We start from the raw sequence: 15,715 nt of genomic DNA, 5'->3' as shown, positions 1-15,715 counted from the left end.
CTTTTAATTTAGACACTACACATGGGAAACTAACTACTACTTGCGAAATCTAGTTTATTAATGAAATGTGAATTAAACTAACATAGGCTTGTGATTATGTAGAAATAAAGAGTACATTGCATGTATTTGTGTATGTAGTAGAATTATGTTGTGGGCGGTAAACAGAAGGGCTTATTTTCTAAATCTCATTTCTGTTATGTTTGCTTTCGTATTAGTTCCCATTCTGGCCTGATCGGCCTTGCTTGAAAGTGGCATGATCAGAAATGAATGATCAGTCATGAGTGTATGGCCTATGCCCGGAGTGAGAGATGTCAAGGCCAGCCTGGCCTGCAACGGGAGTGTTGCCAAAGAAACTATTCTAAAGCATAGGAACAGATGAAGAAACTGAGTTCAAAAGGATGAATATTTCATAATTGCAAGAGAATGTTACAAATAGTGTAATAAAGTATAAATGTGAATATTTTATGAAGTCATGTGGACCCCTAGAATGAGTAAGGACTTTGCGAACTGGTTTGAGCGAGGAAGACAATGCGGTGATCATCACCACCCCTCCAATGGACCAATCAGGAATGAATGTAGCCCCTAAAAGTTTCAATTTTGGGTATAGAAAGTTAGTGAAAGGGTATAAAAGAGCCTGTGCTTATGATGAGGTGTGGCGCTTCTTTTTTGCACCTTTGCTCAGTACGACATGCTGTCAGCTGAGAGAAATGTTCTTCTTTATGGTGCAAGAGACTTTGAAAGATTTTGGACTTTGAACTTTGATGGGGAGAACGAACAAGACCATCGCTGAAATTCTATCTCGGGAGGGAGATGTCCGAGTAGGTTAGAAAGACAGACAGTCAGCTTGCGAACCTATCCTGTGATCTGCGGTTCATGTTCTGGTGAACCATTTTCATCATCGCCCTACGGCCAAGGGGTAATGAGTATTTTCAGTTTTCTGATTTCTATGCTTAAATGTATTGAAATAATGCTTAAAATTGTATTTCTCTTATAAAAGTTATGCAATTTTAAATTCCTTTTTAAAAGAATTTAGATAAAATCTTATTAATTTAAACTCAAGTCTGTAGTTATTAGAATAAAAGTCATAAAGAATAAATGGTGAAGGTTTTAAACTGTGATTGAGCTGGACTTAATCGCCATCAACTGAGTCCTACTAGTTGGTCCATCGACCACATAGCAGTGTACCTTAATGTTTTTAGAACTTACAGCTACCGAAGTTAAATGTATATAATGTATATAGTTATTGTATAGGTTAATAAGGTGCCCTGCATGTCTTGCAGCCCGTCTACTCATCACTGATTCAGGAACTGTGGGAGGGTGTGTGCGTGTATTGTCTTTCGGTGTTATGGGCCCCACCGATGAGTAATAATAAGAGTGTTTTCCTGGATTAGTGATATATTGAAAGAGTTTTATGTTTGACCTGCTGCATCACTCTCCAACTGCGAAGGAGAAAATCTGATGCTCCATAAGATGCCGCACCTTTTCACATAGTGTCCATCAAGACATATGGTGACTGCCCAGTATCCTGGGAAGTCTGTTACCAGAAACTCTTCTCACTTTTGGCATTTGATTCATCGGTCTTGTGGTCAAGAGGGAGAAAGAAAGGCTGAACCTGAAAACCCAGTGACTGTGGTTACTTTTTCACCGTCTTTGAAAATCTCTGACAGTAAAGATGACAGCTCTCTGCAACCAGATTACGTTGAATAATTGAATTTTTTTTGTTTTTTATTTAACAGAGTGGGAGATAAAGTGTCTTGCGATATCTTATGACAGAACCCTTTTGGCTCCTAACGGACTCCATAGAGTTATAACGGAGTTGTCAGATTTCAATGCCATGAAAGCTTGTTTTGGAATGTTGCGTTTTCAGTTATATGCAGTAGAATAAAGACATGTAATACTAAGGTCTGTGTGTGTGGTGTGGTCATTAGCAGGTACTCAGGTTGGGAAGAGCCTTCACAAACCACAAAGCCAATGATAAGCAACGGGCAGAGTGCCTTCCTAGATCAGCTTTCTGAAAGTCCCCAAGATGTCTTTAGCAAATCAGACAGCTGTGTTGTCTGGTACGCTTCAACCTACAAAACACAGGAGGAAGAAAGGGCGGGACTTTCTTTATGTATAATGTTTTTGGGGAGGCTGAAATCAGCCATCTTGGGGAGGGAAGAAAGCAACTAGAACCTTTTGTACCTGCTTTTAAGATTCTGTGCTAGGACCTGTATAGCTCATCTAGTGACTACTGTGACAATGAAGACTAGCGAGGTAGCCGTGACTACCTCCTCTAAGAAACAAACATTCTTAAAAGTACAACCAATTAAAATCAATTGTTCAAATGTATGTCTCCAAACGTTGTAAAACAAAAGATAGAAGGCCCATTCTACCAGCATGGTGCTTAAGGTTGAGGTCTGAACGCCCACACTTTCCATGCTTTATTTTTAAATAAGGACAAAGATATTTGTGTGTTCACTATTTGAGTGAAGCCTCTGAGGAAATTATTTTTTTCTTTTAAATGGACTGTTGAAAATCCTGCCTATCTCGATATATACCAACCGCCGCTATTTAGGGGGAAAAAAGGGCATAAATAATTTGCAATTGCGATGGGTTTTGCATGTTGACCTCGACAATCCCCGCTCCCCAACTCTCCAGCATTTTGGTGTCATATAATATCTGCGGCCAGTTGACCTGTTGCGGTGGTAAAAATACTTTACGCTTCGACTTTCAGGGCGTTATAGATGTTCCTGGTGCAGCGCAGAGTATCTGGTCGGTAGACTTGTATGTACTTTAACCCGTGGGTGCCTCACGCGTGCCCATATAGTCGTCATTAGCAGCTACTGGACAACACAACAGCCCTACCTTCAAGGCTGTAAAAGGCAAAAGAAAACAAGGAGACTCTAGTATAGCTGTGGAGAGCAAAGTATAATTAACCATTTGAAACTCGAAACCTGCTTCTTCTTGCTCAGCACAGGGATCACGGTCCTGCCCCCTCCAGCAACAGCATCGTACAGGAACATAGCTCAGGCTGCCATCTGTAACAGAGCAGCACGCAGCACTGAGCAGTAAACCACTAACATATATATCTCAAAAACTCGTGCCAGAAGTGACTCCTAAGGAAACATATCGACATGCACCTGGCGTGTACAACACTGCATGATGTTCACTTTCAGTAAGCAGCAGCTGGTGTTCTATAAAAACAAAGTAGTCCATTTCCCCCTTTCGAATCAAAAGGTTATTGCACCTTTCTAAGCGATAAGTAAACTCTGGTATGAATGGGCACTACCATGTTTGTCACTGACTCTCCGTTTTTTTTTTTAAGGGAGGCGGAATAGTTCTACGAGATATTATACTTTTGTTTTCTCCGACTACTATATGTTATTTTATTAGAGCAGTTTATTGAATTTAGCAAGAAAAAATACAACAGCGGGAAGCAGTGACCATTTGTATTTTACGATTTCAAGAAACCTCCGTCACTGTTGTATTACAGCATAAAAGCGACCAGTAAACGCCTGCCGAGACTATTGTCGGTGCGGCAATGATTCACGCTTTTCATTCCCATCATGCAACATAAAAATTGTCCAGCTTCAAGCACACGCCAATGCAAGGAATCTTTTTTCAAACCTTTTCGCTAGTTTCAATATTTCGATGACATACGTGTTTTATTCCGGAAATCCAAACTATAACGTGCCCAAGTATTATTCCCCAAAAAAGTGTGCGCACTTTAACTGAAGTTACAACAGGTATCGGATTCCTTCAAAAAAGACGCGTACATCGCATACATGTCAGATAACTACTTTATATTGTAGATAAGGCAAGTGGAAGGACGTATGTAATGTTTTGTAGAGAAGTATTTTTTGGACGGCAGCGAAACAAAGCATTTCCATCCTGAATTATTCGTTCCAGACACAATATCTACATTTAATACCACATGAAAAACGAGAATATAAATTGGACTAAAAAAATGAATTCATACCTCACACCACTCGATTTCATATTTCCGTGTTTATTTGGCAGGGCATTCACTGACCCTACCAATTAAAGCTGCAGATAAAGGTTATACTTTACCAACTGAAACGACACGGTCAATCTCACCTTGCCTTTAGGAATTTTACTGTTTAAATATGTACTGTAAGGTTAAAAGGCAGGTAAGGGTGGGCAGTCATAAACACCTAATCTGTCGCTACTGTGCTGCTCACTGACACTGCCTCTTTAAATTAAGGAGCCTGTACCAGGGAATGAGCCTGTACCAGGGAATGACCCAGTCCCGCCCCTTGTTAGTTGCTCATTCCAGGAGCAAAGCTGCCTGCGGGTGCTGCTCCTGAGTACTCTGTACGCTGAGGCGCACGGCTCCTCTGCATGCTGACCAGCGCCGCCGTGCCCAACCGTCACCAGTGACGTCAAAAATGATTAATTAAACGTAGCCTCAGACGTCACCTCACCCTCGACGTTGCGTCCCCGGTTTTTTAAATGAAACCAAGGCTTGGCAAAAAGTACGGCAACTGTCCAACCCCTTGGCAGCTGTGCAGTGGTTTTGTCCAACCAGAAAGCGCACCAGGGCGTGGGGGTGGGGCTTTGGTGTGGTCGACCAATCGGTGGCTTGGAGGTTCTCTGGAGCGAAGAGGAGAAGGAAGAACAGAACGGCGGAGCGAAGCGGGTTAGGTTGTGCTAGTATATGATCATCCGCTCAGCTGGATGGCCGCGGGCGGGGGGAGATCAAAGATGGCGGCGCTGAGTGAGGAAGGGAGGTATGGGCTGTCCTGCGGGAGGCTGAGCCAGGACCATGTCACCGTCCTGCACGTCAAGCTCACCGAGACTGCCTTCAGGGCGCTGGAGAACTACCAGAACACCAAGGTGGGTGTGGGAGAACATCTGGGGACATAGACCCTCTGGGCCAGTTGGTGAGATTAGGTGTTTTTTCTTCCGCCTACAATCAGGATCTAGAATTGTATGATAATTAGCGCAAATTCACATTCTTTCCCCAAAATTGACATCTGATTCATTGCCTTGACAAGATGACCGACTACTGAAGTTAACTAGTTGATATGCCCTCGGTAGGGATATTCAGGTTTGGCCATTTTTTTTCTTCAGCAGAGTTGTATTAAAGTATGTTATGGAGTGTTGCGATCCCCAGTTTGTCCACTGTTGCTCATGGTTCTGTGATTGTGAGCTGGCATGTTCTCGAGAGGGGCTCCTTAACAATTTGACAATGACGTGGTGTAAAATGAATATAAGTAACGTCTTGAAATATTCTCACTGTATAACCGCAAACTTGTTAGACCCTCTGGTTTGTGCCATATGACAAGCTTTCAGTTATAGTCAAATGTCTGTTTTTTCCTTATGCCATCTGGAAGTTCGAGCACCCCCACTCCTCAAAGTTCACTCGATTCTTAGAGCTGATGCCATTTACTTTTGTATTTCGACTTTTCGTAAAACGTATCTTCCGCCGAAGTGTTAAACTGCTTCCCAATGCCCACTTTATTTTAAGTTATTCGCAGTTTATAACTTGAACCTTCCTGTGCAATGTGAACAAAATCATTTTATTCAACTCCGGACATACATAAAGTGTTCTTTTTTTGGGGGTGGAGTGGAACACAAATCGTCCGTCTCAAGCAGTTGAGGCATTTCGTTTTTTAATCGGGCCACATTCGCGTACAAATGTTGTTTTCCTTCAGTTCTACCCTGTCTCTGGTGCCAGCTGGTCTCTGTGTCGACTCTGTAAGCCGAGCCAAACTCTGCTCGCCGGGAGGAGGGGCGAAAGGGGTTTTGCTGAGCTGTCGCTTTTTATGTATCTGGCTCATCCAGTGCTCCCTCTTAAATTATATTGACGGTGCAATGTCGGTGGTTAACAAAACGCACAGATCAATACAGCTGTGTAGAGCGATCAGGAGAGAGATGTTTAAGTTGTTGGCTGTGAAGGGAACTCATTTAAAGCGTTAGTACGGCTGCCTTCGGTATTAAGAGGGCTCAGGTGTTGGGGCAGATAGATGACTCTGCTTCAGTCACTGAGTTTACAGATATCTTAATCGAAAATATATTCGCAGGTAATGCTTCACGACTTTCCCAGCTTATTTGATTAGAATTGGTAAATTAATTTACCCCAGGTTGCTAATTGTTTGATAGCATTGTGGTTAATTTAGCTCCGCGCTCTGACTTGGCTCACAATTTATAATGCCGTTGAATGCCCCAGACACCTGCTTTTAAAAAACACATACACGACTCTACCTGATCTGCTTTTGTGAGAGCTACAGAGGTCTTTGGCTCATTTTCATTTTGTTTAGGCACAACCTTGTTCGGTCGTGTATATCAAGAAATTACTTATTATTTAATCAAAGTTTGCCTGGAGGCAGTCAGTCTTCGGTAAGCATTGCCGTTCATACGTTTGGTGGCTGCAGGGATATGGGAGGAGGGGAACTAGACTAGTCGCGCATGTCAGAATTTTAGTCTCTTTATGTGAGGGACTTTTGTATGCGTTAGTTACTGTAGCAAGCGCCCTAGGGCGGCAGCTCCGGTGCAGTAGTTGTGAAAACCTCCAGCAGTTTTTTTTTTTATTTAAGCAATGTAACTTTTCTCCAGAAGATGTTCTTTGAACTGTTTCAAGTTGGATTCTTAGAGGGTTTTGAAAGCGAATTGGAACTCAGCCTTGTTACATTTCATGCCGCTCCCCACAGCAATAATTGGTTCTTTGGGTGCTGCCCTAGTGGAACTGGTTATATCGGGGATGTGGTCTCCCCCCCCCCCCCCCCCTCCGCCCTCCTTAGTCACCTGCATCTGATTCTTTAACGGCTCTAACCTCCATAGCACACCGTGTCCTGAGTTTACTCATTCAGTGCGGTTTTATTGATGACCCTGTTGCCCCAAGTAAATTTCTGGGGAGAACTCGCCTTGCGGATGAGTGCCACATCACTTGGTCTTGATGGTCCCCCCCCTGTCTCGTCCCCACAAGCTAGTTGGCTCGCTTCCGACAGTTTACACCTCCCCGTTTAATATATATATATATATATATATATATATATATATATATATATATATATATATATATATATATATATATATACTCACTACACTGAGAATGGCATTGGGCATTGATTCCTATTTCAGACTCCGAGAGTAGTTGAAAATTCCTTGCACAAGAATTAATTTCGGGATCTACCCACTGTAGACCGAGTTCAAACATATGAATTGTTTAAAAATAGCATTTGAATGCAGTGTCTTGAATTAGGTAAAACTGTATTGGCGATTGGAATGCGTTTTTCAAACACATAAAACATGAATTGGCCTTTGTACCTCCTGATTTTTGTAAGGAATGTAATCATTAGTTTCCTAATTTATTATGGTGTTCATTTGGCACTCTTTGAGGTAAAATATTTCAATCCGGTTGATTGTTTTTGAATCCTCAATCTCATTCTGCTCTTGTACCAGGTTTTAATTAGTAATATTCATGCATGTGAATGTGAGGATTTAGCTTTGGCATATATATTATTAACCGTGTGCTTGAGACTGAGTGCCACATTATGATGGTGGTGGGACCGCCATTGTCAGCCCATAAATGGCAATCCCACCGCCGTCAGACCCAGCATTACGTGCCCATCGCACTATGATGGTGGGGGGTGGTTGCGACCGCCGATGGGCTCAAGGAGCTAGTCTGACCACTGGAGGTTCCGCTAAACCTACCATGGTGGCGGTGCCTGCAAGGCACCGCCATAGAGATTACGATGTCCCATCCCACCGGTCGTTTCATGGCAGTTTACCCGCCATTAAAAGGCAGGCGTAGAGGGACTGCCCCTACTTATCCCTGCACCATGTGGCAGGCACTGTATGTGGTGCCGTTCACATAGTGCAGGGATATGCACAGAGTGTATATTTTGTGCTGTAGGACGCAGCACACACTGCAGTACAAAAGATGGACATTGCAACCGGCTTTAGGGCATTCGCATCGTGTTAACGGTTGCTTGACCGTCAACAGATAGTCGGGCGATTCTGTTTTAAAAGGGATGGATGGCTGTCGGAAGTAAATCCAATCGCCATCCTTTAAGGCCCTAAATTTAAATGTTTCCCGTGTTGTGATTTTACACAACCTTTTGCTAAATGCTTGCTACATTTTTTTTTTCCAATGGAGATTTAAAAGCCTGCTTCCAAATCTGCATTATACCCTGGACTAGTGCTGGACTGACTGCCTCAACGATGCAGGCTTCTCAATCTCCCCATCCATTACCTACACACATCTTTTTTGGCCGTCACCTCTCGCCCTCCCTCTTTACCAGAATGAACTGCACCCTCTTCTACAAACTAATGTTTAAATGCTCTCCGTGTTCTGAGCCTTATTTTACGTTTGATTACTTTTGCTGAGATATAGAGAGCGACATTGTGGTATTACGTAAAACTTTGTGCATGCTTGCAATAGTAAAAAAACTTCTTGAAGGGCAGCTTCTGTATGTGGGAGGCACTAAGAACACATGCAGCTTCTTTTGAGTATGTGCCAGCCAGTAGCTGTGACTTGGTGTCAGTCATCAAGAGGCCTAACATGGTAAGATCATTTGAAGTCTGAAGTCACTGTCAAGAATATACTTCATTGTTTTTCTGTTGGCCACTAAAAGGCACTTCTAATTCTTTTAGTATGGGCCCTTTGTTTGAAGTAAAGTCAGGACAGTATTAATTCAGGTCATCACCAAAGAAACTTTTGGCATTAGGTCTTGTGGCTTGTGTTAAAATAGGTCTTTTGACAGTTTATGGGAGAACAGCTGTGGTCCTCTGTTTGTCAGCTTTGTGTGGCCAATGCCATCTTGACTTGGTGTATCAACACAGCTCTCTCAATCCCACCCCGGGTAGTTAGTGTGGGCTCTGAGCAAATTGGAGAAGCAGGCACAGTGCTCTTGTGGATCCCAAATCTATTTCTTGTGGTTAACACAGATTTTGGTGATCTGCTTAACCTGATTAGGTTAGCTAATCATCCTAACGAGGATGCCATTCTCCCATTCTCATGCAGTTAATCTTGGACTTGTACGCTTACTGTCTCCTGTAACATTTTGTTTCAATAGTGGCCTATCGTAAGCCTTATCATTTCTTGCCAGAAGGGTGTTTAAAGTTACTCCCAGTTAGCTGTCTGATCGAAATGTACACAATGTTCCCTTTTTGCCTCTTGGCTGTTACAGAACTCAGGCAGAAAAAGGAAGTACGATTAACCAACCAACCAAAACTATCGTACCAGAAAGCTTGTGCATTGTTGCTGCTTATTACATTTAGTTTATTTTTGTTGGCTGAAAAAAAGATTGCTGGGTGAATTCCAAATGTACCAGACACGTTTTAGTTCACATGCTGAATAAGCTTGTGTGAGGGGAGTGCTTTGTCTTCTGCTTTGCTTTAGGTGACGATGACCTATTATTTTAAAGCTGCAACTTGTGCTTTTCACATTATTGTTTGGGTGAGGGGCTGGCATATAGAAATTGAAAAGGATTCGTTTGGCTCCACATCAGCTGTAGATTAGTATTAAACAGTAGCCTGCTGGTTCCTTTGTAAGTTAAGTTTAAGACCTTAGAAAAACAGATTCTGACTTCCAATTTTTAAATGTATTAAAAAGCCAGTATGACTTTAATGTGGCTGTATGTGTGTGCATCAAAGCTCTTTCTCCAAATGTGTTCTTACTTTTTTGTTTACACTTTTTTTTTAAATACCCTTTTCCAGTTGTATTTCTCCAATGTATATCTTTCTGTTAGTGGACATGCTTGCCCATTTGCACTGTCTATTAAGGGTCTTTGCTCCATATGGTTTGTAAGTATTGATTGCAGTCGGCCGCAGAGAAGTCCACTTTGTTGGAGCAATCCAAACTATAACCTTTTCATTGAACAGTCTTCAATATATATATACTCACACACCCAGGTTACAGGGACGTTCTAGCTGGGAAATAAAATTTTAAAAAAAACTTCATTTAAAAAAAACCGAGGTGAGGTTCAGATTTTACAATCAATCATATAATTTGTAAAGCGCACTACTCGCCTGTGAGGGTCTCAAGGCGCTGGGGTGGGGAATGCTGCTACTGTTCGAAAGCCAGGTCTTGAGGAGTTTTCTGAAGGTCAGCAGGTCTTGGGTCTGCCGTAGGTGGATGGGGAGGGTGTTGCAGGTCTTGGCAGCGAGGTGGGAGAACGATGCAGCCGGAAGGTCGCTCTTCGGAAGCGGGGGGACTGTGGCGAGGTTCGTGGAGCGGAGCTGGCGGGTGGGGGTGTAGAAGCTGAGTCTGTTGAGATACGTTGGTCCGGTGTTGTGGAGTGCCTTATGTGAGGATCTTGAAGGTTATCCTCTTGTTGTCCAGGACTCTCAGGTGGGGTGTGATGTGGCTGCGCGAGGGATGTCTAGGATCAGGTGTGCAGAGGTGTTCTGGATGCGTTGGAGCCGGCTCAGGAGTTTTGTCGAGGCTCCTGCGTAGAATGCATTTCCGTAGTCCAACCTGCTGCTGACGAGGGCCTGGGTGACTGTTCTTCTCATTTCAGTGGGTATCCACTTGTAGATCCTGCTAAGAATGCGGAGGGTGTTGGAGGAGGAGACTGCGTTGACCTGTTTAGTCATGGAGAGGGTGGAGTCGAGGATGACCCCTAGGTTGCGTGCGTGGTCAGTGGGTGTTGGAGCGGTTCCCAGTGAAGTCGGCAACCAGGAGTCTTCCCAGGCCGAATGGGTGGATCCGAGAATAAGGACCTCCATCTTGTCCGCGTTCAGCTTCAGTCGGCTGTTCCTCATCCATTCAGCGACGGCCTTCATTCCTTCGTGAAGGTTGGTTTTGGTTGTATGGGGGTCCTTGATGAGGGAGAGGATCAGCTGGGTGTTATTGGCGTAGGAGATGATGTTGAGGTCGTGCTGGCGAGCGGTACCATGTAGATGTTAAACAGAGTTGAGCTGAGGGATGAGCCCTGGGGTACGCCGCAGATCTCTGTGGCTTCGGAGTGGAAGGGGGGGAAGGCGGAAGCTCTGAGTTCTGCCAGAGAGAAAGTAGGCGGTCCGGTCCAGACTCTTCTCTTGGATCCTGGCTTTGTGGAAGCGTGTTCGTAGTGTGTGGTGGCAGACCATGTCGAAGTCAGCTGACCGGTCCAGGAGGATGAGGGCCGCCGTTTCTCCGTTGTCCAGCATGGACTTTCCGGAGATGGGGTGCGATGGATGTGCTGGCTTTGTTAAAGATTTGGTGTGGGCCTGGGTCTGACGGAGATCCGGAGTGGATGGTGTTCATGATCTTGATGGTGTCGTCGATGTTGGTCCAGGAGAGCAGGCGGATGGTCGTCGTAGGGGTGGGGGTCTCAGTGGTTGTCGTGGCGGTCGTAGCGTTGAAGCTGTCGTGGATGTCTACGATCTTACGGTGGAAGAAGGTGGCCAGCGAGTCGCACAGGTCTTGCGAGGGTGGGATGTCGTTGGTGTTGGAGCTGGGGTTGGAGAGTTCCTTCACGATGTTGAAGAGTTCATTGATGTTGTGCGTGTTGTTGTCCAGGCGGTTCTTGAAGGAGGCCCTTTTGGTGGATCTGGTGAGGTGATGTGGGTGATTCTCTTGTGGGCTGCTTGGCTGTCGGTGTTCGTTCGCGGAGCCAGATCTTCTCCAGCTTTCGGTAGGTTTGCTTGGAGGCCCGGAGGTCTTCAGTGAACCAGCTGGCTTTCTTGTTGGTATGACTGTTGGAGGGTTTCTTGATCGGGGCGAGGGTGTTGTCGCAGTCGATCCACTGTCTGAGGTTGTGGGCGTCGGCGGGTGGGCTCTGGGCGAGGGTGGTGGTTAGCTGGTCTTCGGTGACTTTGCTGCTGCAGCGGCGAGGCATCTGTTGGGTGCGGTGGTGCGTGGTGGGTTTCTTGAAGGTGAAGTGGATACCGCGATGGTCGGTCCAGTGGAGTTCGGTGGTGTGGTTGGAGACGTGTGGGCTTGCGGAGAAGATTGGGTCAAGCGTGTGACCGGCAGAGTGAGTGAGTGGGTGGGTGTTGATGAGTTATCTGAGTCGGAGGTTGACTTGGTTGTCTATCATGAGTGATGCAATATGTGAAGTCATAACCTCTCACATGACATTACGGATATCCACAGAACCACTCATGCTCCCATCCACACCCCTATACAACCTCTCCGACTCACAAACCCATTCACAGACTCATACAAGTATTTGCACACCCACTCAATAATTCATAAAGCCACTCGCACATCCACTAACTCACTCCTACAGCGCCTCATGCACTCGCCAATACAGATACTTGCATTCAGCCATACAGACACTAACACCCCCTCATACACCCATACAGCTATTCACACACCCACGCACACAGTTACTCACATACTCACTCCTGCAGATACAAGCACATGTACTTTCTCACCTATACAGTTACTGACACAAACACTCCACCATACAGCAATGCACATATTCACTCACCCATACAGCTATTAACTCTCCCACGCACTCACCTGTACAGCATTAACGTACCCACTCACCCATCACTTCACCTATACAGCCTCTCACCCACTTACTTATGCATCACACACACACACCCGAAAGTCTTAAAATTAGGATTTCTCTCAACTTTACTACAACTAAACTGAGAAAAATCCTAATTTTAAGACTTTCAGTATTCACAGAAGGCATTTAGGAGTCCTAAAGTTAGGACTCCTAACTTCTGTGAATACCGAAATGAGTAAGTGTCTTCTGTGAATACCAAAATGGTAGTAAGTTTAGAATTTTGTCTTAAGTTAGTTCTGTGAATCGGGCCTAGAGACTTTTAGAAAACACTCCCACTCCCTGGATGATGTAATTTAAGATGTCCTCAGTGATGTCACTGACTATGTCATGAGTGATGTAATATGTGAAGTCCTAAGCAGTGCATTGCAGTGTAGTGTAGTTCCTATATTCCCAATAGGCTTTGCGCATTGGAATAATGCATCCTATAGATTAGACGTAGGACTGAGGTCGACTAGGTCTCTATCGAATATATTAAACTTAATAGTGAATGCCAGCTAGCTCAGAGGTCACTAGAAACGTTCTCGAATTCACAAGAAGGGGTTAGATTCTGACAACCGCATTAACATGACCACTTTGTTTCCCAAGAATAAGAAATGTATCTCTAGAGTCCCGGAAACAATAGATAAGTATTTCACTCAGTCACTGGTGCATGCTTCGTTTCTACAGAGGTGCAGAGAAATAGAGAGACGGGCGTTTTCAATAAAAGGTTTTATTGAACTTTCTTCTTGCTCATGCAAGTAAAGTGAACTGGTACAATCGTAATGCAGACTGCAAAGTATAATGCGTACAGCGAGAACAATATTATAAAATACTGTAAAAGCATTGTATGGTTTCTAAACCATATATATGAATACATACATATATAACAAGGACTAAAAGTACTCAAATGGTGCTTCTAAAATACGCCAACCTACCTAACCTAAGTCTAGTACGTGGGAAGGAGTAAGTGTGGTGTAGCATGGGTTTAGTTTTACTTTGCCAAGAATCTAGCCAAGGTTTCTCTAGGTTCTAATCCGCTCCATACCTTTTAGTTTAGAATGAAGGAGGTCTGGTATCTCAGTCTCGGGACTTGATTTCCCAACACCCCGCAAGGGGAGCTTGGATACACTGGAGCTGGATTCTCGCAGAGAGAAATGCAGCCTCTCGATCAGTGCTTCAGCTGGAGGGTCGGCTTCCTTCGGCACTTGCTGTAGCGAGCTGCCTCGGTCAAGTAGATAGTCTAAGTGCTCCGAACCACCTTGTCTTGCTAGAGCAAGTGAAGGCATATTTATACCTTGGAGGTGTCTAGTTTGACGTAAAGTCGGGCATAATATCGTCAGGAAAGAACCCCAAGGGAATAGTAATAGTTTGTAAAGTACATGAGTTCTTGGACAAATTAATATTCAAGCAAGGGAAGGTCCCTGTCTGCTTAAGCCGATTTTCCAAGAAATAGTTGTGACGTTTTGGTACGGGTAGAAGTAGCCATGCCTGTATTTGGTCTGCATGGGCTATGCCTAAATAAGAGAATGATTTCTATGCCTATATTAGAACACTATCAGTTCAACTTTCTTTGCTTGTTCTTCTTCTTAAACCAATGTCTTTTTTTCGGTCATTTATAATCCATTCAATTCATTTAAAAAGTACGGCATTATAGTTTGATCCAATGCATTTCGGGCATTACACACTGCCCTTCATCAGGGAACAATACTACAAGAAAAAATAATAAAACTAAATCAAAAACAATGTACGATCTGAATGTTCCTAACATTGTATCCTAGTGTTGTGACCCTTTTATATTATCACCTACACAAACCAGCCTGTTCAATTATACAAAATGGTTGTCACATGCCCAATGCTAAATGTAGTGAGGTTTATCTGTCACCTTACAACCCGTGTGAACTCGAAGGTTGGCCATATAGCCCACTCACATGCCGATTCTGCCGTGTAACGTATCTCTGTGTACTTGAAAGCTATCCAAAGTAAAAGCAATAAGCAAAACGTTAGGAGCAAAGCTCTAATGTCCAGAACTTCCATTGTTATCATTCTAACCGTGATCTGCCAATAGTTCATTATCACAACTGACCTGAAATTATCTCACTTGTAGCTTCCTCGAGTGTACACCAAACTTTCAATAACACTCCATACTACCCATCTTGTTTTAATCCCTGCTGGCGCTCATTGGTCACAGTTCCGATCACGTGATATAAAAATAGACAACCTACTCAATGCTCCGTACGATTTAGCGAACACTGCAAAACTCGAAGAATGACGACCACAGAATATGGCTTTATGTTAAATCGGTTGTGTGCTAAACCTTACGTTGGTGGTCTAAAAAATAGAGGTCCAAAAATTAAGGACTTTAAAGAAAGTAAAGCGGCCTGGGGGTGTGAACCCTGCAGTGTCGGAAGGTCTCTCTAGGGGTACCTAAAGAATTGAGCTATAGTGGATGTGGTGTTTCAAATGTGAAAAACATAAACATAGGGCTGATACATGATATGAATAGGATCTTACATGCAAAACAAAATTTAAAGACCTAGCAAGAATCAATTAATTGGCACTAAGGCAAGGTCATGATTTCATAAATAACATGATAGTTCCATCCGGTCATTAAGCCCATTGGGCTTATGTGTACACAATTTCTGAATCCAAAAGTTCTCTCTTTGTAAGAGATATTTCATATTGTCTCTCCCTCATTTCTTATTCACAGTCTCTAACACAACGAATTTGAACTGAGATATATTGTGTTCCTCCACAAAATGCGCAGCAACTGTTGATATCATATTTCTCGTCCGAATGTTGGATTTATGTTCAATCAGTCTGGTTTTTATGCGTGTTTCTGTCTTTCCGACATACAATTTTCCACAAGGACATTTCAGAATATAAATGACATTAGCTGTGTCACATGTGGCGTTTGTCTTCAGTTTGATTTCATTTTCTTTCATGGGGTGGTTGATCTTATTACCTTTTGATAATATTATTGCAATTTAAACAAGGTTTCGTTCCTTTGAATTCCTCCTCCTTTATGGGTTTGTTTTTAAGCATTTCCCCTATGTTACGAGCTCTTATGTAGGCGAATAATGGTATTCTTCCAAAAATTCCGTTAATGTCTGGTTCAAGGTGGTTCAAGGTTCAAAAGTGACTAGGTTTTCGTGATAGTTTTTCTGAAACGTTCACTCAATGTTGAAAATTTTGAAACTGCCACTAGTCTGGTTTCTTCAGGCTTTTTTTTTCGTTTTCAATAGTTCTCTTTCTATTGAGTTGACTTGTTTCCTTGACTCTTCAAT

General features: G+C 43.4%; 1 protein-coding gene across 1 annotated transcript in view; it reads left to right on the top strand.

Annotated features, from left to right (window-relative positions):
- Positions 1-4,688: 4,688 nt before the first annotated feature.
- ELL2 (elongation factor for RNA polymerase II 2) overlaps positions 4,689-15,715 on the top strand; it is a 293,745-nt gene continuing 282,718 nt past the window's right edge. Inside the window, exon 1 of the mRNA XM_086960927.1 lies at positions 4,689-4,839. Within this exon, the coding sequence (XP_086817053.1) occupies positions 4,708-4,839 (132 nt within the window). The 5' untranslated portion in view covers positions 4,689-4,707. The remainder of the gene's footprint in view (positions 4,840-15,715) is intronic.

This window comes from Lissotriton vulgaris, chromosome 3_1 (genome assembly GCF_964263255.1).
Source record: "Lissotriton vulgaris chromosome 3_1, aLisVul1.2, whole genome shotgun sequence".
In the NCBI taxonomy this organism is placed as follows: domain Eukaryota; kingdom Metazoa; phylum Chordata; class Amphibia; order Caudata; family Salamandridae; genus Lissotriton; species Lissotriton vulgaris.
Note: the sequence above shows the minus strand (reverse complement) of the source record. Positions and strands in the feature narration are given on the sequence as shown.